A 25,590-nucleotide genomic window follows, 5' to 3' on the forward strand; every position below is an offset into this window, starting at 1 on the left:
CCCTGAGATGGAGGCAGGAGTAAACAAGTGCTCAGTTCCAAACCCTAATCAAATTTCAGTTCTCCCCTGTAGCCCTGAAATGCTTCCTTGATTACACATATTGTTTATGGCTCTTGAATCACAGACCCTAAAGAAAACTTCCAGCGTGAGGTTTTTCACATGCTAAACTTTGAAGCTTAGAGATTCAAGCCTGGAGTTACAGAAAGTTTCTGAGGGTCAGGGCTATTATCAGGAAAACCGGCAAAGGCTGGCTGGAGGGCATTGTGATATTTTCTTCTCTGGACACCAGGGGAGCAGACTCACGGAGTATGACTGCTGACCGTTCCGTTCTGTTTTCCACAGAGCTGAGCTCATATTCATAATTACTAGCTGAGTAAAGTATAATGTGATGGAAGTGCCTTAATAGCATCCACATTTCCAAACACAGCAGCTTTCAGAGACCAGTAATTGGGTCAGTGCGCTGGTGGAAGATGCCTGCCTGAAAGGCCAGCTAACCTTCAGAACTGAAGTTTGTTCTAGAAGAAAAGCATGCTGTTTTTCAGTTTCAGTTGGGGTCATACATACACAGTCCTTAAGACTGGAGATTGTAACTTTTTTTTTTTTTTTTGGCCACACCGTGTAGCATGCGGGATCTTAGTTCACTGACCAGGGATCGAACCTGTGACCCTGCAGTGGAAGCACGGAGTCTTAACCACTGGACCACCAGGGATGGCCCTGTAAATTTTAACTAAGTAATATCTGAAGGAAATGAAGCTATGCTAATGACACTGCCAGGAAATTCATCAAGTTTAAGCCTACCTTAGTTCAGGGGCCTTGATAAAATGTTAACTGGCATCAACTGCGTGTTAGACTGGAGTAAAATGCTCATGATTAATAAATTAGGGTAAAATGGGTAAATTAGGGTGATTTCCTACCATCTTAAAGTCTACCTTTGTGTAGTTCAATATAGTCAAATGTGTAGATCTAGGACATCAAGACCTGGACAACTTCTAATTCATTCTCTTGCATTTATTTCCAGTATTTGTCACCAGAATAGATCCTTAACTGCTAAGGAAGAATTGATGTGGCATAAGCATTCGACAAAAATCCTTTCAGAGTATTCACATGTCAGTGCTGACAGCAAACCGTTTCAGTGGACAGTCAGACCAGTGAGCTCATGGGAGATACGTAAACACCTGGAATTGACAGCGCCTGCTGAAGGGATAACCCACATCTTAATAACAGCCAGCTTCTTCGATAGAGATAGGGATTCGCTTTTGAACAAATCAGAAGAGGAAGTGTCATTTAGCTCTGAAAAAGAAGGAAGTTTTCTGTTTCTAGACTAGGAAGGAAGAGGCAAAGGACAGCTGGGCAACCCACTATTTCTAGCTTCTCATAACCCTAATAAAAATTAACACGAAATTATCCTATTTATAATTAAATAGTTAAGTGAACAGATACGTGTTTGTCTTATTAAAATAACTAAGCTGGAGAAAAAGCTAGAACTTTCTTGGTGATAGTTCTTGTAACATGATATTAGAAAATACCGAAGAAAATCCCACAGCCCTGCATTAACCTGTTGGTTCACTTCCTTATAATTGTGGAAGTGTTGTCTGACTTAGTTTGAGCAAACAGCTAACTTTAAGGATCTGCAATCTGAAAATTTAATGCAGCTCCTGGGGAGGAGTGAATCTGTTCCCCTCATTGGAAGCTTCCGAGCAGGACAGAGGACTCCACCGCCCCCCCCCTTTATTACTTAAAAACCTTAAGTAATATAAGACATAGCCAAAATAATTTAAGGCAAAACCCTATAAATACACCAAAATAAGAAAAAACCCTGAAGGCAAAAAAAAAAAAAGATAATAAAAGACTAGATAATTAGGAAATTAAAAAATCTGGTTAGTAAAGGCACATTAATAATTCTTGTAATTAATGTATTTTTTTAACAGACTACTATTATTTTATTCCTTTCTCTCTGGAAAATGAAAAATCCATTAGTTTTTTTCCTTTTGCTTTTACCCAGAAATTAAAGGTTGGTAAGTGGTAATTAGCACAGCTCCTGTCAAAGCCAGTTGCCTAATGGGGACCGACATTTGACTTGAGTTGAAAGAATGGAATATGGCTAATGTAGAGTTCATTAGTCCCAGTTGCTTTCTTTGACGTTCTTTTCTCCTAACGTAAGAACAGGCATGCCCTGCTCTCTCTCTCTCTCTCCTCTCCTATTTTTAGACATATTGCTGTGCTGCTACATTTCTATTCTAGAAGGCCTGGAGGCACAGTGGTGTAAGGAAGGTAAGTGGCAGCTGGGGCAAAATAACTCTCACTCCACATTTGGTCTAGGGTTTGCAGACTAAGGTCTTTGCTCCTGGCCCCATCTCTGGCCCTGGGGAGGTGAAGGGACCCACTCCCTACATTGACTCTGTGCTGGGTTCTGTGCTCTTCCTCATACTTAACTTCATTTAACCCTTTCAATCTTGGGGCCTTAGGCTAACCTTACATTTTTGGAAACTACTGACCCATAAGGTTAGACTCAACGTGGGTCTGTCTCACTCCAAAACCCATAGTACTTTTTCCACTCTCCTATGCAGCTGAGATGCTTGGTGGGTTTGTTTCAAGTACAGAAGACCAATACCAACACCCAGGCCAGTCAACTAAAGCTCTAGTGTGTATTTGACAGAAATAACTGAAGAAAACATTTTTCATTCAGCAGGGCAAAGATGGAAATGTTGCAGAATTGGTGAATAGAGATGCTATTCTATTATTTCTGGAATACAGGCTTCCTTTACTACTGGGCTAACTACACAGCGTTCACAAGGCTGATTCACTTCTCTTACGCCACCAGCACAATGACTACAGTTAGAAATCTTTGGGCAATCATGTTGCAGACATATTAGGCCTTTTCCAGTTGGAGCTGACTCCAACTTATTCCACTGGTATTAACAAAACCAGTCATCTGGATGTAGAGTAGGAAAGAGTATGTGGACTTAAGAGAAAATGCAAATAAGTAGAAAGAACACTGGAATTCGAACCAGAAGACCTGCCTTTGAACCCTGGCCCTCCAATTAGCCTTGTGACAGGAGGCAAGTCATTGACCCTCCCTGAGCACAACTTTGCTCATGCATAAAATGAGAGGCGACAAGCCACGCCCTGCTTAGCTCACTCAGTTTTGAGGCTCCAATGTGGTAGGTGCTGGCACAGAGCAGACTACAAACTGCTATAAAAATCCTCAACTGGCATTACTGCCCCTCCAGGGGCATTCTGAAAATGTGTGGGGCTGTTTTCAGTTGCCTCAGTACCTGGAGGCTGCTACTGGCATGGAGTGGGTGGGGTGGGAAGTGGGATGCTTGTCTCCCTGCAAAGCACATGACTGCTCCACACAGTGAAGACTCATCCCATATCCTGCGTGACTTTTTCCCCCTACCTGACTTTTATATGTCATTCTGGATGTTCATAGGGATGAAAACCTCTTCCAAATTAGCCCCAAACCTAATTCTGTTTTATATGTAAATACAAAGTATTTTTTCCGGTTTTAACGTTCCCTGGATCTATCAAGAATGCAGCCACCTTGTAAATGGAGGATAGATGTGTTACTCTGTCCAGAACGTCACTGTTTTGGGAAATCCCATTACAAAGGGCAATGCTGCTTGTGGTATTTGAGTTGACAGTCACTACACACCGTGCTTGGCTGCCTCTAGCAAGTTCACAGTAATTCAACGGGTAAGTACAAGCATCTGACAGCTTCATCGTGCCTTTCGTATGGTCGTCTCCAGAAAGTGACATACTGAGATACACACCATTTTGTTGGAAATTATTTTCCTTTATTTCTTCTGAAATACTACATTTGGGGGTATTATGTTGATGAAGGTATGCACATAGGTAGGTTACCAGCTCTGGCTTTCATTTAAGGATAATTAAGAAGACATTATAAAATATGCTATTAAAGAAGAAACATTGGGGCTAATAAGTGAGAAGCAAAAGCGTAAGGCATTAGTAAGAGTATGCTGAGTAGGTCTGAGTCCTCCTTGAGGAAGGGCATAGGAGAAGGAAACAGTTCTTTTTGTTCTGTTTGTTTTCTGTACCTCTCCCTCGCCCTAGGACTTACTTATTGTTATATTTCTTTACTTAATAATTAGCCAATGTATCTCTTAATAGCATTCTATTTTCCTCTAAGATGCTTAAAAAGTAAGTCAAATAAGTCAGTAACTAATTATCTTTTCCCTGCAAGAGAGACTGCATTGTAGATTACAAAACCCGAAGAACAAGCGTGTACAGAAACGGGGAATATAAACCAGAAGTCTCTGCTTTGCACCCAGAGAGACCTGGAGTCATATCTTTTTTTTTTTTTTTTTAAACATCTTTATTGAAGTATAATTGCTTTACAATGGTGTGTTAGTTTCTGCTTTATAACAAAGTGAATCAGTTATACATATACATATGTTCCCATATCTCTTCCCTCTTGCATCTCCCTCCCTCCCACCCTCCCCATCCCACCCCTCTAGGTGGTCACAAAGCACCGAGCTGATCTCCCTGTGCTATGCGGCTGCTTCCCACTAGCTATCTATTTTACGTTTGGTAGTGTATATATGTCCATGACACTCTCTCACTCCTCCCCCTCCCCACATCCTCAAGTCCATTCTCTAGTAGGTCTGTGTCTTTATTCCCGTCTTGCCACTAGGTTCTTCATGGCCTTTTTTTTTTTTTTCCCTTAGATTCCATATATATGTGTTAGCATACTGTTATTTGTTTTTCTCTTTCTGACTTACTTCACTCTGTATGACAGACTCTAACTCCATCCACCTCATTACAAATACCTCCATTTCATTTCTTTTTATGGCTGAGTAATATTCCATTGTATATATGTGCCACATCTTCTTTATCCATTCATCTGGCGATGGACATTTAGGTTGCTTACATGTCCTGGCTATTGTAAATAGAGCTGCAATGAACATTGTGGTACATGACTCTTTTTGAACTATGGTTTTCTCAGGGTATATGCCCAGTAGTGGGATTGCTGGGTCGTATGGTAGTTCTATTTGTAGTTTTTGAAGGAACCTCCATACTGTTCTCCATAGTGGCTGTATAAATTTACATTCCCACCAACAGTGCAATAGTGTTCCCTTTCCTCCACACCCTCTCCAGCATTTATTGTTTCTAGATTTTTTGATGATGGCCATTCTGACCGGTGTGAGATGATATCTCATTGTAGTTTTGATTTGCATTTCTCTAATGATTAATGATGTTGAGCATTCTTTCATGTGTCTGTAGGCCATCTGTATATCTTCTTTGGAGAAATGTCTATTTAGGTCTTCTGCCCATTTTTGGATTGGGTTGTTCGTTTTTTTGTTATTGAGCTGCATGAGCTGCTTGTAAATCTTGGAGATTAATCCTTTGTCAGTTGCTTCATTTGCAAATATTTTCTCCCATTCTGAGGGTTGTCTTTTGGTCTTGTTTATGGTTTCCTTTGCTGTGCAAAAGCTTTTAAGTTTCATTAGGTCCCATTTGTTTATTTGTGTTCTTATTTCCATTTCTCTAGGAGCTGGGTCAAAAAGAATCTTGCTGTGATGTATGTCATAGTGTTCTGCCTATGTTTTCCTCTAAGAGTTTTTTTTTTTTTTTTTATTACCTCTAAGAGTTTGATAGTGTCTGGCCTTACACTTAGGTCTTTAATCCATTTTGAGTTTATTTTTGTGCATGGTGTCAGGGAGTGTTCTAATTTCATACTGGAGTCATATCTTATGGAGATTGATTTAATGACCTTTTTATACCCCCTGCTGATAAAACACATTAGAAAACTGAAAAGTTTCACAGTGGTAATGCATATAATTTCACAATACTGAATTAGATATTAGAAATGGTGAATTACACTCCGTATGTCCCTATGGTCTGCAAATTTAATACGTGCCTTTAAAACAAATGAAAAAATTCCTTAACTTGAGAAACAAGATTGTGGCCATAATCAACACTCTGATATGTCATCTTCTCTACTGTTATTTGTGTTTAAAATTCTACCGTTCCATCTTTAGAATAAGAATAGTGGGTCTATTACTATGATGGTTGCATAGTTCAACAGACTGAATCGTGAAAGAGATAGATATACCATTTATCTGATGTAGAAGGAAAAAAGAGTAAAAAAAAAAAAAAAAGAATAGTGGGTCTGAAATATGACAATTTCTTTTCCCTGCCCTTTACAACTACTGTTAGAGAACATAAGAACTTGCAATTAGAGGAGGTGGGATATTGCTGGTGCAGCTCTATGGTTCAAAATAGGTCGGAGAGCCCATGTGGAGATCTGGAATAGCTTTTCTGGAAAGGGTATGAAGCCTGTCTTCCAGCCTGTTCCAGGAGAACATTCTGGAAGGCAGGGGGTAGAGGAGTATGTAGGGAGCTACAAAGATTAGGCTGAAGGTATTTACTGACACTGACACAAAACCTAAGGTTTTCTTTGGCATATTTCTGGCTGCCAGCTATGTGGGGTCTCGTTTGGCTTGTTTGGGATTCTGTACTTCTCCAGGCAGCGAACTCTTCCTTGCTGAAATGCTCCTCAGAGAATACAAGCTCTGTACCTGCTGGAGGCGCAGGCTAAGTTCCTGATGACAGGTCTGTTGAACAGCTTCCGTCTTCTTTATGTCCCAGTTCAAAGCAACAGCCAATGCTTTAGGGTCCTCCTTGGCAACCAACTGCGGCAAGAGTAAGAACCATTAAGAACCAGCACCTCTGCTGCTCTCGTGATTTTCTTTAGGGGGGTGAGAATCGGCAATATCAGTCTATGTCATGTCTTTATGCTGAAATGCCAGGTCTCCTTCATATTCAATTGTCACAGGCCTCGTCTCACCATACAACACCAACAGGAAAGGACCTCTAGAGAGTAGTTTACTTGGAGCAACAATAAAGTCCTCCGCACACAGGAAATTTAGCCAAGCTCAAGTCAGTACAGCTTCTTTCCCTTCTAGCTACACCAAGGAAGTACTGGGAACAGGGACAAGGGTGAAGCATAAGAAGGAGCACCCAGGGACTTCCCTGGCAGTCCAGTGGTTAAGATTCTGCACTCCCACTGCAGGGGGCACAGGTTCGATCCCTGGTCGGGGAACTAAGATCCCACATGCCACTCGGCATGGCCAAAAATAAAATAAAATAAAATAACTGTGAAACAACTGATGAAACAAAAACACAAGCTACAGCAAATCCCCCCCCCCAAAAAAAAGAAAGAAAGAAGGAACACCCACTTTGACGGGTTCCCTTCATCAAGCCTCCAGTTCCCTGGTCTGAGAGTGCAAGACGATCCCCTCGAGTGGGCCTTTCTCAAGGATATTTTATGTGCTTCTATGGCCTATGGATCTTTTTCAACCACTGACAGATGCATCTCAGAAGCCTGAGTCCTGCTATTCCTCCCTGTCGGGGTCAGACACTTCATTACCTACTTTGGACCAGAAAATAATGTTTGATGATCTGAGGGAGTGCACCCATTTTGTTTAAGATTTGGATTAAATGAGATGTTTGCAAATGCTTTGCATATAATACTGGGCAAATTGACAGCTACGATTCAAGGTCTGCAGAGGTGAAAAAGACCTGATACAAGCCTCTCCTTGCAAAGGTCAGGGTCCCTGGTGCTCGCCCACCTCCAAATCTTGACTAGACAAACTCAGCTCTGGAGCGGGTTTCGCCTTCAGCGCAGTAAGGATCTGGCTCGTAAGTGCAATTTCGGAGGAGCTCTCTCCAATACCCGTGTCAACTGCATCCCTCTCATCACCAAGGCCAGCTTTGGACTCTGCAAAGCAGATGTGAGACAGAGATCAGCACACCATGTACACATACAGCCATACCAACATCCAGCCAGAGCAATCAGCTGGGCAGACAGAAGCCGGTCATCTCAAGATGCCAGCAGCTGTGGCTTCACTGTTTTTGACCACATGGTAAGCATCTGGCTCTCTCTCAAGGAGAGGCTCTACTGAGTTCTCAGTGTAACTCCCCCAGCCGATGAATCCTACCTTGCTGCTTCAACAGGATGCTGCCCTCCTTCTCCAAAGCCCGGAGGTAAAGCTCCAAGAGCTGCTTGGACTGACGGGCTTCCTCTCTCTGGTCAAGGACCTGCTGGAGGGTGTTCTGGAGCCCCTGGACTGCGACACGACTTTGGCTGAGTTCCTGAGCCAGCTCTGAACATGGGACATCAATAAGCATCTGACAAACAAATACGGACTTTAAGAAATTGGAAAGTACTTTCTAAACGTGATGTTACAGCTCTCAAATACATCAATTTCGCAGACTCATTTCATCTAGTTCCCAAAGTTACCTAATATGGCTGCCTGAAAGTCAGGAAAGAGGCATGTAATTTTTTCAGTTTTCCTCTGGTGAAAAAATTAGGAAAATATTGCCTTAGTGCCTTATTAAAAACAAAACAAACAGAAATAGAGTCACAGATGTAGAAAACAAACTTATGGTTACTGGGGGGGGAGGGGGAAGAGGGATAAATTGGGAGACTGGCATTGACATATACACACTACTATATACAAAATAGATAACTAATAATGACCTACTGTACAGCACAGGGAACTCTACTCAATACTCCGTAATGACCAATTTGGGAAAAGAATCAAAAAAGAGTGGATATATGTATATGTATAACTGATTCACTTTGCTGTACAGCAGAAACTAAAACAATATTGTAAATAACTGTACTCCAAATAAAAATTAAAACAAAACAAAATCCTGATATTAAATAACCCATTGTACATTGTACAGAATATAAAGGAGGAGGTGTATGATCACTTGTACAATGAATCAGTATGAGGCTGTTTCAAGCAAAAGTCTTTCTGATGGTTTTAACCTTAAACATTTTTATTATACATGTTCGTACTTTGAACGACTATTTTTCAAATATAAACTACTCAGCTTTTGAATGACATGTTCAGTCTGTGAAATAAGGGAGACCTCACTTATCATACCCTAGATCTTAAGAAGGCTCAATCTTTCGGCATACACAACACTAGATTAAAAATAGTCTTCAGGGCTTCCCTGGTGGCACAGTGGTTAAGAATCCGCCTGCCAATTCAGGGGACACGGGTTCGAGCCCTTGTCCGGGAAGATCCCACATGCCGTGGAGCAACTAAGCCCGTGTGCCACAGCTACTGAGCCCTCATGCCACAACTACTGAAGCCTGTGCACCTACAGCCCGTGCTCTGCAACAAGAGAAGCCACCGCAATGAGAAGCCCGTGCACTGCAACGAAGAGTAACCCCCGCTCGCCACAACTAGAGAAAGCCCACGTGCAGCAATGAAGACCCAAGGCAGACAAAAATAAATTTTAAAAAATAATAATTAAAAAATAAAAAAATAATAAAAAATAAAAATAGTCTTCATAAGAGAAAAGATCAAACTGTTGAAATTCTTGGAGAGTAAATCTAACTTCAGCTGCAGATTAGAATATGGAGCTTAATAAGAAATACAATAATAAGCGTTTGCATTTCTCGAGCACTTACCATATATCAGTGAGAAAACTGATGTAAAACTCTTAGGACAGAAAGTGATGAGGAGGGCTGCTCTAGATTGGGAAAGGCCTCTTTGAAGAGGTGACTTTATAAGTTATCCTTAACTTTCATATTGCATCAATTTTCGAACAAGTAGTATTAATATACATTCATAAGGTTCAAAATTCAAGAAGTACAAACCTTACGAGGTAAGTACTAGTATTACCACCACCTTACACACATGAGGAAAGTGAGGCAAGAGCAGTTAATAACGTCCCCAGGATCAGTCAGTCTTAGTTCTAATCCTCAGGACGCTGTGTAATTGACCCCTGTGCCCCTCCCTTCGCTCCCATCTGTTCTCACTCCCCATGGTCCCCGAGACGGTGGTTCCTTTCCTCTACCTGTCGTGTGGCCGGCCTCTGCAAGCTCCTGTCCTAAGCTTCCCCGTGGAGCCTAGCTGTCAGGGCCAGGCTCACTTACATTCTGGTGTCCCTGTTTCGGTAAGGACGGCTGTGCTCCTTATTCTAGGGGTATCATAATATGCTAGTCTGTTGGGATGGGAAGGGATCTCGTGACCCCTTTCTGTTTCTTTTTTTTTGGCCATGGGGCATGTGGGATCTTAGTTCTCCAACCAGGGATCGAACCTATGCCCCCTGCAGTGGAAGCACAGAGTCTTAACCACTGGATTGCCAGAGAAGTCCCCCCTTTCTGTTTCATAAAACAGGAAAAACAAGAAAGAAAAAAATCAAGCTTGCTCCTGCCCTCCCTCTGCCTGGAACACTCTGGCCCCAGCCTTTCCATGGCAGGCTTCCTCTTGTCCTTCAGGGTCTCCTCTTGGGACCTGCCAATGTTTCTCAACTAAATTCTATGAATTTATTCTATGCACCAGCATGTGTGCAAAATGACACTGATCTAAGCTTTTTGCAGCACTGACTAGAATAGCAAGACTGGTGACAACCCACATGTCCCCCAGTGGGGGAGTCTCATTAAATAAGTCATGGTACAGGCATGAAATGGAATATTATGCAGTGGTGAAAAAGAGGTGAGGATGTCTTTTATAAACTGATCTGGAATACTTTCCAAATCTTTCTTTAAGACAGAGTAGAGGGCTTCCCTGGTGGCACAGTGGTTAAGAATCTGCCTGCCAATGCAGGGGTCACGGGTTCGAGCCCTGGTCTGGGAGGATCCCACATGCTGTGGAGCAACTAAGCCCGTGTGCCACAACTATTGAGCCTGTGCTCTAGAGCCCAGGAGCCACAGCTACTGAGCCCATGTGCCACAGCTACTGAAGCCTGCATGCCTAGAGCCCATGCTCTGCAACAAGAAAAGCCACCGCAATGCAATGAGAAGCCCACGCACCGCAACGAGGAGTGGACCCCACTCACTGCAACTAGAGAAGGCCTGCGCTCAGCAACGAAGACCCAACACAGCCAAAAATAAATAAATAAAATAAATAAATTAAAAAAAAAATTAAAACAGTAGAGATGCTTCCACTTGTGTGATATAGGGGAGGAGGTGAAAACACTTATGTATTTGTTTGTATATAAAATATCTCTGGAAAGGGAAACTGACAGATTGGTTGTCTCCAGGAAGGGGAAGTTGGATGGCTGGGGGCAGGAGTCAGACTTTTCCTGTATATCCTTTTTTTTCTAAGCAGCTTAATTGAGGGATTTCCCTGATGGTCCAGTGGTTCAGACTCCATGTTTCCAATGCAGGGGACGTGGCTTCGATTCCTGGTCAGGGAACTAAGATCCCACATGCCCCATGGCCAAAAAACCCCCCAAAAAACCCAGCTTTATCGGGATATAGTTAATATACTATACAATTCACCCATATAAATAAAGTGTATAATTCAGTGGGTTTCAGTATAATTAGTGGTCTTATGATAGTGCAATCACCACCACAATCAGTCTTAGAACATATTCACCACCCCAGAAAGAACTGTACCCATTAGTAGTTCCTCCTTATTCCTCCTCAAAACTCCCCACCAACCCCATCCCTAGGCAACCACTAATCTACCTTCTATTTCTACGGACTTGTGTATTCTGGCCATTTCATATAAATGCAATCATAAAATATGTGGCCTTTCATGTCTGGCTTCTTTCACTTAGCATAATGTTTTCAAGTTTTATCCATGTCGTAGCATGTATTAATACTCCATTCCTTTTTATGGCTGAATAATATATTCCATTGTTTGGATATACCACATTTTATTTATCTAGTTATCAGCTGACGGACATTTGGGTTGTTTTACTTTCTGGCTACCTGTGTATCCTTCTATACCTCTTGGATTTTGAACCACGTGAAAGTATTAATATGATTTATTCAAAATAAATATACAAGTTTAAAAAATTACCAAAAGGTCACCTCCTTTCAGGAGGCTTCCCATCACCCTTGGCACACTGCCCTGTCTGACATGCTGCTTATTTTGTCTGCCTCCTTCCACCAGGACTTGAGTTCCATTAGAGCAGGGACTGTGTCTGGCTTGTTCACCATTGTATCCCTGTGCACAGAACCATGTCAGGCAGAGGACAAGGGCTCAATAAATATTTTTTTGAGTTAACAATACTATTTTTATCCTAATTCTACTGGAGAGGAAACATAAGCAGAGAGGCTAAGTTACCGGTTCAAAGTCATAGAGGTGGAGCTAAGATTTAATCTGCATTCTTTAGCAGTACATCCTTGACCCACGCCTTGGGCCTAAATGGGTCTAGGTGGGGCCTTGACATCTGTGTTTTTAAAAAGCTCCACTGGTGATTCTGATGCAGGGTGAGGGGTGAAAATTTCCTACTCTAGGTGAGAGAATTAGAAAATGAAGAATCTTGGTTGTCATCTAAGAATTACTTAAAAATTAAGAAGCGATGAAACTATTATGGCAGGATGCATGGCAACTAAGGCGCTGGGGGCAGCACAGGCCGGAGGAGCGTGGCTATGGGTTGCGGAGGAGGCTTACTTGGAGGTCCTCCTCGGACAGGAGGACGATGCTGGACAGGTCTGCTTTCAGCTGCCTGGCCACATTCTTCCACTTCAACCCTGCCCCGCTGTCTGTTTCATCTCCGTCAAAGGACTCTTGGGTAATCCAAGCCGTACCTCCATCTGATACATGGGAGAAAATGCCGGTCAGAGTCAGATTAACCGGAAGTGCTATTTTCACTTCCTCCTCCAACTCAGACCTCAAGGATGTCGGCACATCCTTCCGACAGATCACTTATAATAATTTCGATGGTGAAGGAAGCACCTTTTCTCAGGGATTCATGGGAAAGCCAATCCCCATCTAGGACCTTAATTTTCCCTCTTGTTCCATCTTCCATTTCTTTTTTTTGTTTTTTTTGGCTGCAGCAGGTTTTAGCTGCAGCACGCGGGGATCTTTGTTTGGCATGAGGGATCATTCGCTGTGGCACGTGGGCTCCAGAGCGCATGGGCTCTGTAATTTGTGGCACGCGGGCTCTCTAGTTGTGGCGTGCAGGCTCTCTAGTTGTGGTGTGCAGGCTCAGTTGCTGTGGTGCGAGGGCTTAGTTGCCCCGTGGCATGTGGGATCTTAGTTCCACGACCAGGGATCGAACCCACATCCCCTTCATTGGAAGGTGGGTTTTTTTACCACTGGACCACCGGGGAAGTCCCCATCTTCCATTTATTTCTTTGTGAAACTGCTCTGTATTCTTTTACGGAAGGAAGCCACTTAAATCCAATGTATGCTTAGGCATACCCAGGATACTGTCACACTTCCCTTTAGGATGGTTTTTGTGTGTGTGGGTGTGTTCTATTTCTGCATCCCAAATCATTCATCCTCATCGGCACTCCTCCTGTGCTTGGCGATGGGGCTTACCCTTGACGGGAGGAGCTGCAGCCACTGTTTGCTGTCCCCTGGGCCCGCGTACAAAGGTGGCTGGGAAAGCCATTGCTGAAGGGTGACTTCCTCACTTTAGTGGCCTAGGGACTTTCCTCAAGACACTTCTTTAGCTCTTTGATCCTTGCCCGTCAATATTAGTTCCCTTTGTATTTCCAGTGAGGACGATGCTAATGATGGTGATAGGTAATTATTTATTCGTCTTACTGTGTACCAGGTGAGATCTAAATGCTTTCTATCAGTGGCTCTCAGCTGGGAGTGATTTTGCCCATCCCACACCCAGTAGACGTGTGACAATGTCTAGAGGCATTCTTGCTTGTCACAGTTAGGGTGAGGAGATGCCGCTGACACCTAGTAGGTAAAGGCCAGCGATGCTGCTGAACGCCCTGCGAGACACAGGACAGCAGCCCCACGACAAAGGATTCCCCGGCCCGAAATGTCAGCAGTACTGTTGAGAAGCCCTGGCTTGATATGTACTATGTTCTAGTATCCTCACAACAACGCTAGGAGACAGGTACTGTAATTATTATCTCAATACGGGGCTGAAACGTTAGATAATCTGCTCAAGGTCACACGGCTAGTAAATGGCAGAGCCAGGATTCAGACCAGACAGTGTGACCCCACCCGCGGCACAGATCTCTCTGCCTTGCTGCGTTTTAGTTGCTGTCGGTCTGTGAGTTATTTGAGAACTGAGCCCATCTCATACATCTTCATCCCCAGACTCAGCACCACTCTGGTATACAGAAGGTGCTCAGTAAATGTTTGCTGCATAAATGCTTAAACAGCCAGCCAAACAGCAACCAGGTGCCTATGCAGTAAAATAAATCATGATGGATGGTATATTGTATATACGGCCAGCATTTCTTACCTGAATTGTTGTAAGCCCACTTCTCATTCCCAGCCAGTGCCACAAACTTAGTATTGGCAGGAAGACACAGGAAGTAATCGTCATCATCCACTATGGTGCCATCCTCTGCCAGGACCAGGGTGACTGGTGCCAGGGACTTGTCAATGGCCAGAATGTCACAAGCTGAGAGGAATAAAATATTGGTAATTGACAAGTATCCCTAGGGAAATTACATCTGTCCTTGCACTCTCAATATGTATGCCCCGGGACTTCCCTGGTGGCGCAGTGGTTAAGAATCCGTCTGCCAATGCATGGGACACAGGTTTGAGCCCTGGTCCGAGAAGATCCCACATGCCGCGGAGCAACTAAGCCCATGTGCCACAACTACTGAGCCTGCGCTCTAGAGCCCGCGAGCCACAACTGCTGAGCCCACGTGCCTCAACTACTGAAGCCCGCACGCCTAGAGCCTGTGCTCCGCAACAAGAGAAGCCACTGCAATGAGAAGCGTGCGCACCGCAGCGAAGAGTAGCCCCCGCTTGCCTCAGCTAGAGAAAGCCCCCGCGCAGCAACGAAGACCCAGTACAGCCAAAAATAAATTAAAAAAAAAAAAAGTATGCCCCCAGAGCCTAGAAAAATCCCTGGTAATAATAACTGTAATAACTATAATGATGACCACTAGCACTAATATAACACTTACCATGTCCCTGGTACTGTACTAAGTGCTTTTCAGATACAGCATTTAATTTCATAACAATCCTATAACGTAGACACTATTGTTACTCACATTTTTATGGACGTCAAGCCCAAGGCTCAGAGAAGTTAAGTAATTTGCCCAAGGTCACACAGTAAGTGGCAGAGCCGGCATTTCAACCCACACAGTCTGGCTCTTGAAAATGTGTTTTTCTTTCAGCTACTCTACACCCACATTAGGAGGCACTTGAGCCTTTACTTGGATGAACAACAAACCAAAGTCTGATTTGATTCCTTGAGAACAAGCAGTCTTTCATTCATTTCCTCAGTGGTCTACTCAAATTCTCCTATGTGTCAAATGTCACCAAGAAAAAAGAGAAAAAGAAAAGAAGAAAATTTTAAAAAAGAAAAGAAAAAAAAATGACTTTATGTTCTCGCAGTATCCTTCTTTGCAGCCTTACTAACCTATAGGAAAGTATAAGAGAAGCAGAAGGCAGAAGTTTGTAACAGTAGCTTTTCATCTTTATGATCACTGGGCAAGAGGCTTTGTCCAGGGCAGGTCTGTACCATCCCACTGAGTAATGGCAATGCCTAAAATGCTAATGGGACTAGACTAGGCAGAGAAGTAGCCACGAGACTACAAAGATCATTGGGCAATGCTGTCTTCCACCCAAATAGAACAGCAAGCCTTGCATAGGCTGAGCTCCAGAAACACAAGCACTTACACAAGCCTCTGTGCCAAATGCAACCAGCCACTGCACTGAAGGGGCACTAAAACTTAAGCAACTTCATGCCAAGCAAAAAATATGTAAACACTTATATGGCAAAAGCCACGTCACTAAAGCATTTAGAGTGCTTTGGCTGTTCCTGCATCTCTGAAAGACATCTGTCTGATATCTGTTGGGCTTGGTGACTCTGGGGGAAGCCCTGAACATGCTGACACAGACGTCCACTACATGCCCGGGGATGCCACACACGTTTAACCAATAGAACTTCTTTGAGTAAGCAATTTACTGCTACAGGCCAGCAACGTGTAAGTCGTTTGAATATATCATCTCCTTCCAGACTCCCAATCCTGTGGAGCAGGGCTGGAAATACACCCACTTTGCTGAAGAGAAAATTGGGAATGGAGAGATGGTTAAGTGTAAGGTCAGGTAGCTAGTAACAGTATGCTGCTCAGAGTTTCTGTCAACTCGGTTACTCACAACAGACGTGCCTTGTCTGGCCCTCCCGGATGGTCGGTAACAGCTCCCTCTTTATCGCACAGGTACCTGCCAGAGCTGACTGTAGAAACCCGCTCCCACCCCGCCGTAGGCTCAGCTGGGGGCCCCAGTACCACCTTAGGGAGCCTGAGTGGCAGGAATACACTGGACTGGGTTCGATCCAAAATCTGAGTCATCTAAGGGCGAAGCACCGAAGTAGAGTCTGTCTTAATTCGCATATTGCTTCTCGTCTGCCTCTCCACCATATGAATCTCACACAAGATAAATTCAGTTAAAGCGCCTGTAAACGCTATGAAACTGCTAAGTCGCCATACCCACTTGAGTCATCTCTGTTCCAAGGCTCCACTCGAGCGACAAGAAGCCCCAAGTCGCCTCTCCTGACCCCGCCTTGCCCCGCCGGACATCCCCACCTCTCCCCGGGTCCCTTCAGCCCGGGCCCCGGGTCCCTTCAGCCCGGGCCCCGGGTCCCTTCAGCCCGGGCCCCGGCCCCCCAAGTCCTCGCCCCCGTCCCGTGCCAACCCTTGCTCCTCAGCTCCTCGAGGCAGGAGGCCGCCACGCCGTGCTGTTCCCGGCCGTGGTTGCGGCACAGGAGACACTGCTTTAGAGCCCGGATCTCGCTGGGTTCTGGAACGCTGGGGCCCCCAGCCACCTCCGTCATCTTCAGGGTCTGACCTGACCGACGCGCGGACGTCAGGGGAGCTGGACGCGGGAGTCCTACCCAACTCCACCCCCCGCGGCATGCCGGGAGATGTAGTTCTCGCTGTAGCAAATCAGGCGTGGGACCAAGGCACGCCGGGAGATGTAGTTCTAGTTGCGGCTAATCCCCTGCGGCCCCGGGGGCGTGCCGGGAGCTGTAGTCTGTGGGTTCAAAGCTGACTTAGGTCGCGCAATTCAGACCCCGGAGGTGTTTTTTTTTTTCTGCCTTATATTAAGGAGTTGCATTCGCGCGTTCAAAATGAGGTCAATAGGGATTTATTTTGCATTATGAAGGACACGCCTGTATACTCCCTTGAATTGTTAGAGCACTCCTTTCTATATATATAGATAGATGCAAGATATTAATACATAAAGCAGTGTCATTGTACTGTTTTAATTTGTTTTTCCTTTCCAACCTGAACAGATGTATAAAATGTCCCAACCTTCACGCTGACCTGAAGGAAGTCAGTTTTAAAAATTGCTGAGTGTAGTTTTCAGTCTGGCTGAAAACATAACAGAGAAGCATAAGATACTCGCACATTTCCACTCTTTCGATTCCCTGCTTCAGCTCTCCAAATTGGGTTGGGACCTCGGAACGAAATGCTTAAATAACTAGATTAAACATTAAGGTCTCAAAGAAATCAGAGGGAAAAGGGTAAATGCGAACCACATCACTGTTGAGATTGTTCAGATGCTGCTTGACAACATATTTGTCTTTGTTCTAATACTGTTACTTATGGAAAAGTCTGTGTTTTTCACTCCTGAAAGACTAACATTTAAGATTAAAATAATAATTAAAAAATTATCAGAAAGTTTCCTTGCTTAAAAAGGGGGCATTCTATATAAACAAGGAATAATTATCAGCCCGTATTCATTCAGGGTCAATCTCTTTCATATTTTGTTATTAAAGGAAATCAGATATTATGAGAAAAAGACATGTAAAAGTGTTTGGTAGGACGAATTGTTAACTGAGGCAACCCTTTTGAATACACCATCAATGATCAAAAAACAACTGCAATGGAACTGACTGATAGTTCTAATGTATGCAACCCTTTCGTATAATTTCACAATTAGCTTAAAATCTAACAACTCAACCGCTATAAAGTGATAACGGTTCGTAGAAGCCTCTCCTCTCCAAAAAGCCCCCTCTTCTGAGTTCTCCTAATAGACCTGCATACCGTTATCAGACTCCTAGCTCCAAGGTGTAATTGCGCGCGCGCGCGCGCGCGTGTGTGTATTTGGCCTAGACTTGAGAGCAGGGGTTGAGTCTTGGATCTTTTTATTTCTCGCGGCTACCAAAGTGCCTGGCAAATGGTAGGCACCCAACTGAACCATCACTTAATTAATTAATTAATTTCCAGGTTTCTTCACATTCAGTCATTTATTAAATACTTAGGGTGTCCCTACATGTGCCCAAGGCACTGTGAAGATGGGCAGAGATTTAATTCAATAAGTATAATATACATATAAGAAAGCAAAAAGGACAGGCATCGTTCTTGCTGGAAAGCAGAGACCTAATGGAAAGAGTGAGCGGTGTGGGGGACGTGGGAGTTCCCCTCTCCTCCCCGGGTGTCCCCTATCGACAGCTCAGTTCCGGCTACTTTAGTCTGGGCGAGAGAGCGAGAGCGGGGGCGCTTGGGAGAAGCCTCACCCAGCGGCGATAGACTAGTCAGGCCTCAGAAAGATGGCGTCCTCGGAGCAGGCAGAGCAGCCGAGCCAGGTAAGGGGAGTGGGGCTGCCCCGCCGTACTGGCGGGGACCCCGCTGGAGGGGACGCTCGGCGGGTGGCTGGGAGCCCGGTGGGGACTCTGAGCCTCGGAAGCCGGGGGCCCCGACCTCTTGCCCCCTCCGGGGCCCCGCCCCTCCCCAGGTCCTCGCCGCCCGGCCCCTCCCCGCGTGACCCCTCCTTGACCACATTCCTGAGCAGGGGCCCGGGGGCGCCCGAGGGCCCCCACTTCCCGCCTGCCGGTCCCTCGGGTCCCACTTGTGCTTGGCCAGGTCGGTGGCGGGATTCTTGAGAAGCCCCCCAGGCTTGAGCTGCGAGGGCCCCTGCTTGAGGAGAGGGGTGAGAGGCTGGATCGTTCCCGGCCCTTCCCTCTCGGGATGGGCCTTATTCCATCAGGGTTCCCTCTCTCTCGCAGCCTCAGCCTCCTGGGTGGCCCCGCTGCCAGCCTCTTCGTCTTTAGTCACCTTTGCGCTTCCCCTGCCAAGTTGGAGGGTGGGAAATGTACTTGGACCCTCTCAGTGCGTTGGTAGGAAGGGGACTCACTGTAATCAACCGACGCCACCGAGCTTTTGGCTGGTGATCCGTCTTTGCTGCCCAGAGTTAGGTTTTCTTGGCCAGGGGCTCTAGCTTTTCAGCCACAGACTCAGCCAAATCCCACTCCAGTCGGGGGACCTTGAGGACCAGTGCTCATGCCTGTACGTCTGCTGCCAGGAAGCAGTGGATGCTAAGGCCTCTGTAGGCGTTTGTAGTCCAGAGGTGGGGTGGGCTGAGGTGAGGAGGATGGGGTTAGCGGTACCTTACAGTTAGGGAGTGTGTGCTGTCATGCGGAGGACAAATTACGCTTATTATCTCGTTTAATGCTCATTACAGCCCTTATGAAGTACGGGCTGTTAACCGCCATTTTGCAGGGTCTGTAACGTGCCCCAGATCATTTGCCTGATTAAGCCTGGATTTGAACCCGGCTGTGTGTGAGTCCACTAGTTAGCCCTACATGTTTAAGTTTAGTTAAGATTAGACAGAGGAGGAAGAAAATGGTTTTAACCTGGACCTCATCACTCATCTCTCACCTGCTTGAATACACCTGTGGACTTCTCAGCGGCCTCCTGGTATTTCAGTTCCTTCCTTGGAAGAATACGGCTTAGTGTTTCTTATTACTCTTTTATTCTTCATGATAATTCTGTTACAGGAATTGCACATAGAGGAGTTGTGAGTTCCCCAGACCAGCTTCCGTTAGCAGAGCGAATGATTCAGAGAGATGTCCAGATTGTAAAATGTGAGCAATAACTAGGGCTGATTCTGGTCTTCTCACTGTCGGAAATTCTGGAGTGTGGGGAGTGTCCTGGTGGTGGGGTGGTTCCTCCTTTCCTGCCTTAACCCACTTAGCTTGCTGAAATGCTGAGGCTCCTCAGAATCTAGGTTTCTCTGAGCTGTTACATGTTAGGAATGCCCATAGGCTGGGATTGAAGGATGCCAGCACATATAATTTGCCAGTGCTGTGAAGGTTACTAAAAATTCTGCCACTCGGAGCCTTTGTAGTGCCCAAGGATTCCTTTGGTTCTGGAAATTGGCTTCTCTGTACACGTGCAAGGGATCTAGGTTCGTTAAGGGGGCTGGGCCTGCACTTGTTTGGTTTTCAACTCTGCTTCTTCTTTGCCCTCCTTTCCAAAGCTGATAGTGATGGGATTGCATCAGAAAATGCTGGCAGCTTGGGAAAAAACTTGAATGCTTCACGCCAAATTCTGTCGCTGACAATAAGCTGCAAATGCACACTTTTTTTTTAAATTAAAAAAAAAAGTTTTATTTTTGGCTGTGTTGGGTCTTCGTTGCTGCGCGCAGTCTTTCTCTAGTGCGGCGAGCGGGGGCTACTTGTCGTTGCGGTGCGCGGGCTTCTCATTGCGGTGGCTTCTCTTCTTGCGGAGCACGGGCTCTAGGCACGCAGGCTTCAGTAGTTGTGACTCACGGGCGCAGGCTCAGTATTGTGGCGCATGGGCTTAGTTGCTTCGCGGCATGGGGGAATCTTCCCGGGCCAGGGATCAAACCTTTGTCCCCTGCATTGGCAGGCAGATTCTTATCCACTGCACCACCAGGGAAACCCCAAATGCACACATTTAAAGTAAACCAGCTCTCTTTAGCAGTTCCTTCTCATTTCATTTTCTAGTCCTGATCAGTGGGTTTCCCATTTCTCCAGTAAAGCAGAGTGGAACTGAAAGAACGAACTGTTTGGGTGTTTCCTCCAAACCTGGTTTGTGTCTGAGAAGAATGCATCACACCTGTGGGACTGAGGCAGTATTCTGTCTCTCATAGAAAGTTTGTTAGTTGGCCGTGTGGCATCAATCTCTCATTTTGAAAGATTAAGGGTAAATAACCAACAATTTCTTTCTTTGAAAGGCAGTGTAGAGCAGTGGTTAAAAGTATGGACTCTGAAGCCATCCCCACTGGGCTAGAATCCTAGCCCCACTACTTACCAGCTGTGTGATCTTGGACAAGTTACTTAACTTCTCTGTTAACTTCTCTGGCCTTAGTTTCCCCATCTGTAAAATAAGAATAATACTAGTGCCTACCTCATAGCATTGCTCTGCGGATTAAATGAATTAACTTATTTTAGAACAGTGCCTGACACAGTGTGTTACCTATTATTATTCCATTCAGTAAACTCTGGAGTTTCACTTACAAACCATCTAAGCCTTTTCTCAATCCCTATTAAAACATTTTTGGGGGTGTGAAATTTCATATGTTGACCACCAGTCCACTGAGGTTGGTTTTTTATTTGCTCAGAAGTAATTTCCTTGAAATTTAAAGGAACACGCTGAATGCTGGTGTTTATCCTAGCTGTCCTTTGTGCCTTTTAGATTTCAGCGATATACTTTCTTTTTCCTAATGGTATAGTCTTTTTAGGCTGTCTTCAAAGCAGTCTGTTGGAATTGCATTTATTGCTTATCCTGTTTACTCCACATTACTCGGTTTTGTATGGCTCATCTCTTATCAAAGTCCCTTCTAGTCTGCACATGTTATGGCCCATAGGAACGGGAAATGTCATCCCTATTTTTGTACTTTCCCATCAGTTTTTCTGTCTTTAGTGAAGGGCAGATGCATGGTTCAATCTGATTGTTTAATGGTTGTTGAATATTGAGAATTATTACGGAATGTAGATTTCTAATCTGTTCAGGTTCACTGGATATAATAAATTTTGGACTGAGAAAACACAGAGGCAGGGAAGGGAGAAGAGTACAGCAAAGATGTTACGGAGTGGAAGAGCATGGCCCGGTATCCTGACAGACTTTGGTTTGAACTCCAGCACTCACTTACTATTGGACTTGTCACTCTACCTCTCTGAACCTCAGTTTTCTTCTCTGTAAAATGAGATTAATAGTAATCCCATTTGAGGGTTGACTGCAGTCACAGGTGTTAAGAGTGTGTGGTGCATATTAAGTGCTCAGTGAATGTTGGTTTCCTTCTCCAAGTCTCTGTATGCAGTTTTGGAAGATTATTGAACTCTTGAATAACAGTAGTTCAAACAAGATATTTTTCCCCTCACTCTTTATTTTGAAAAGTTTCCAACCTATAGGAAAGTTGAAAGAATAATACAGAGAACTCCTTTATAACTCCCATAAAAACTTCACCAAGATACACTGTTTACATTTTGCTGAATTAGCTTTATCTCAGTCTCTTTATATATATATATTTTTGAAGGATTTGATAGTAAGTTACAGACATCATGATATTTCATCCTAGAATACTTCATCTTGTCTCTCATAAGAGTAAGGTTATTCTCCTACATAACCATAATACCATTATCACACAAGAAGTTTGGTATTGATAAAATATTATTTACTAATACATACCACATTCACAATTCTCCAATTAAAAAAAAAATCAGGATCCAGTGAAGAAATAGGGAGTGCATTGATTTGTCTCTTTAGTATGCTTTAATTTAGAATGACTCCCTAGCCTTTAAAATTTTTTTTAAACTTTTTACTGGTGTTTAACATACACCCAGAAAGTACACCAATTATGTGTCCAGCTTGGTGAATTTTCACAGAGTGAGCACACACTTGTGTAACCAGTACTCAGATCAAGAAATCAAGCGTTACTGGGACCTCAGAAGCCTCCTTGGCGTCCCTCCCATTACTAGCCAATCCCCCAAAGCTGCCCCTATCCTGACTTGAAATCCATAGATTAATAGCTTTTTGAGTGACCAAGTCTTTGTGGCCAAAAGCTTTACTGTGGAATTCCAATAGATGTGTTGTGGTCTGTTTTGACAAATGTATATACCTGTGTAACCACCACCACAATCAAGATCAAAACAATTCCAGTATTCCTGAATGTTCCCTTACCCTGCTTCCCAGTAAATCCTAGCCTTTGGCCTCAGGAATACTGAACTGCTTTTTATCACTATAGATTATATTTGTCTCTCCTAGGATTACATACGAATGTATTCATAATGTAAATATTCTTTTGTGTCTCACTTTTGCTCATAATAATGTTTGTGAAATTTATATTGTATGTCTCAGTAATTCATTACTTTTTATTAGTGGGTAATATTCCATTGTATAGCTGTACCACAGTTTGTTGATCTGTTCACCACTTGATGGATTTGGATTATATTAATTACCTATTGCGTAACAGTGTTATTATAAATTTAGCAGCTTAACGCAGCACACGTTTATTGTCTCACAGTGTCTGTGGGTCAGGAATCAGGACACAGTTCAGCTGAGTCTCACAAGGCAGCAGTCAAGGTGTCTGCCAGGGCTGTGATCTCATCGGAATCCTGACTGGGGAAGGATCTGCTTCCTAGCTCATGTGGTTATTGACAGCATTTAGTTCCTTATGGACTTCAGACTGAGGACCTCTTTTTTTTTTTTTTTTTTTTTTGATAAGGTCCTTTTTTAAAAAAAAATATTTATTTATTTATTTATTTATTTATTTTTGGCTGCGTTGGGTCTTCGTTTCTGTGCGAGGGCTTTCTCTAGTTGTGGCAAGTGGGGGCCACTCTTCATCGCGGTGCGCGGGCCTCTCACTGTCGTGGCCTCTCCTGTTGCGGAGCACAGGCTCCAGATGCGCAGGCTCAGTAGTTGTGGCTCACGGGCCCAGTTGCTCCGCGGCATGTGGGATCTTCCCAGACCAGGGCTCGAACCCGTGTCCCCTGCATTGGCAGGCAGATTCCCAACCACTGCGCCACCGGGGAAGCCCTGAGGACCTCTTTTTGTGACTGGCTGTCACCCAGGAGCCGCCCTCAGTTTCTTGCCACATGGGTCTTCCCAGGATGGCCACTTGCTTCCCCAAAGGCAAGTGGACATTACAGTCTTAGATATTGTAACCACATGCATGTAATTACATGCATTCTGTCACTGTTACCATACTCTGTTGGCCAGAAGCAAGTCATAGTTCCTTGCCCACACTCAAGGGGACAACACAAGGGCATGAATACAAGGAGGTGGGGATCATGGCAGTCACCTTAGAGTCTTTTCCCCCCATGATTGGTTCTAGTTTGGGGCTACTATAAATATTCAAGTGTGTTTGTGAAGACATATGTTTTCATTTTTCTTGGTAAATACCTATGAGTGTATTTACTGGGTCACATGATAAGTGTATGTTTAGTTCTGTAATAAATTGCTTATGTGTTTTGCAAAGTTGTACTATTTTTCATTCCACCAGCAGTGTATGAGCATTCCAGTTGCCCCACATCCATACCAACACTTGGTATTGTCTGTCTGTTTTTGTGTGTGTGTGTGTGTCTGTCTGTCTGTCTGTTTTAATTTTAGCCATTCTAGTGAGTATGTAGTGGTATTTCACTGTGGTTTTAATTTGCATTTCTGTGATGACAAATAACATTAAGCAGCTCTTTTCTTGTGCTTATTGGTAAAGGTTGAGGTTAATTTTTTTTTCCCCATATGGGTATCAGTTATTCCAGCATCATTTGTTGAACAGATTACCCTTTCTCCATTGAATTATCTTGCCATCTTTGTCAAAAATAAAAAAATTGTATATAATAGGTTAATTTCTGGACTGTCTTCTGTTCCATTTATCTATGTTTCTCCTAATGTGAAGGAAATACAGTTGACTCTTGAACAGCACGAGTTTGAACTGCCTGGGTCCACTTATACTTGGATTTCTTTTTCAATAAATACATATTATAGTACTACACAATTCATGGTTGGTTGAATCCATAGATATGGAGGGCTAACTGTAAAGTTATATGTGGATTTTTGACTGTGCGGAGGGTCAGCACCCCTAACCACTGTGTTGTTCAAGGGTCAATCGTACTGTCTTGAATGCTGTAGCCTTATAGTAAATCTTGAAATCAGGTAGTGTAAAGTGTTCTGACTTTATTCTTTTTCAAAATTGCTTTAGCTTTGGTCCATTGCATCTCGATATAAATTTTAGAATCAGTTTATCAGTTCTTACAAAAAAGCTTGCTGGGATTTTTACTGGGATTATGTGGAATCTATAGATCAGTTTTGGGGAGAATTGACATTTTAACAATATTGATCCTCTGATTCCTTAAAATGATATATGTCTCCATTTAGGTGTTTGATTTTTCTCAGTAGTATTTTATAGTTTTAAGCGTGTAGGTCACGTACACATGCTGTTAAATTTCTCCCTAAATATTTCATTTTTTTGTATTTATGGATTTTATGTTTAAATTTCATTTTTAATTGTTCAGTGCTAGTATATAGAAATAAAATTGAGTTTGTTGGCCTTATATCTGCAGCCTTGTTAAGCTTATTTGTAATTCTAATAGTTTTTTGGGTAGATTCCTTACTTCTCTGTAGATGATTATGTCATCTGCAAGTAAAGACAGCTTTACTTCTTGCTTTCCAATTTGTATGCCCTTTTTTTTTCTTGCTTTATTGCACTGTGCAGGACTTTTAGTACAATGTTAAAAGAAATATTGGGAGTAGACATTCTTGCCTTATTCCTGATCTTAGGGAAAATGCACTCAATCTTTCGTGTTTAAATATGATGTTAGCTATAGGTTTTTTAATTTCTAAATTTTAAAAATTTTTTATTTTTGGCTGTGTTGGGTCTTCATTGCTGTGCGTGGGCTTTAGCTGTGGCGAGCAGGGGCTACTCTTTGTTGCGGTGCACAGGCTTCTCATTGCGGTGGCTTCTCTTGTTGTGG

At 43.8% G+C, this 25,590-nt stretch overlaps 2 protein-coding genes and 1 non-coding gene across 5 annotated transcripts in view; 2 read left to right on the forward strand and 1 right to left on the reverse strand.

Annotated features, from left to right (window-relative positions):
• Positions 1–5,721: 5,721 nt before the first annotated feature.
• DFFA (DNA fragmentation factor subunit alpha) lies at positions 5,722–16,780 on the reverse strand. 2 transcript variants are annotated; one of them, XM_036827207.1, is made up of 6 exons: positions 16,566–16,780; positions 14,155–14,316; positions 12,393–12,535; positions 7,965–8,154; positions 7,596–7,744; positions 5,722–6,656 (listed from the first exon to the last, which is right to left on the reverse strand). In XM_036827207.1, exons 1-6 carry the CDS (start codon positions 16,702–16,704, stop codon positions 6,444–6,446), a joined length of 996 nt encoding a protein of 331 aa, XP_036683102.1. In that variant the 5' UTR covers positions 16,705–16,780; the 3' UTR covers positions 5,722–6,443. The 2 variants fall into 2 exon arrangements, with proteins under 2 accessions (XP_036683102.1, XP_036683111.1); XM_036827216.1 differs by lacking the exon at positions 14,155–14,316 and having other exon boundaries at positions 16,566–16,763.
• On the forward strand, positions 6,022–6,094 carry LOC118887429. Its single transcript, XR_005018001.1, has one exon. It is a non-coding gene; the product is annotated as a small nucleolar RNA SNORD77 (small nucleolar RNA).
• Positions 16,781–18,367: 1,587 nt separating the features above from the next.
• PEX14 (peroxisomal biogenesis factor 14) overlaps positions 18,368–25,590 on the forward strand; it is a 141,154-nt gene continuing 133,931 nt past the window's right edge. Inside the window, exon 1 of one of the 2 annotated variants that reach the window (XM_036862124.1) lies at positions 18,368–18,462. In XM_036862124.1, coding sequence (XP_036718019.1) covers positions 18,427–18,462 — 36 coding nt within the window. In that variant the 5' untranslated portion in view covers positions 18,368–18,426. The remainder of the gene's footprint in view (positions 18,463–25,590) is intronic. The other variant, XM_036862116.1, reaches the window with a different exon arrangement.

This window comes from Balaenoptera musculus, chromosome 1 (assembly GCF_009873245.2).
Source record: "Balaenoptera musculus isolate JJ_BM4_2016_0621 chromosome 1, mBalMus1.pri.v3, whole genome shotgun sequence".
NCBI lineage: Eukaryota > Metazoa > Chordata > Mammalia > Artiodactyla > Balaenopteridae > Balaenoptera > Balaenoptera musculus.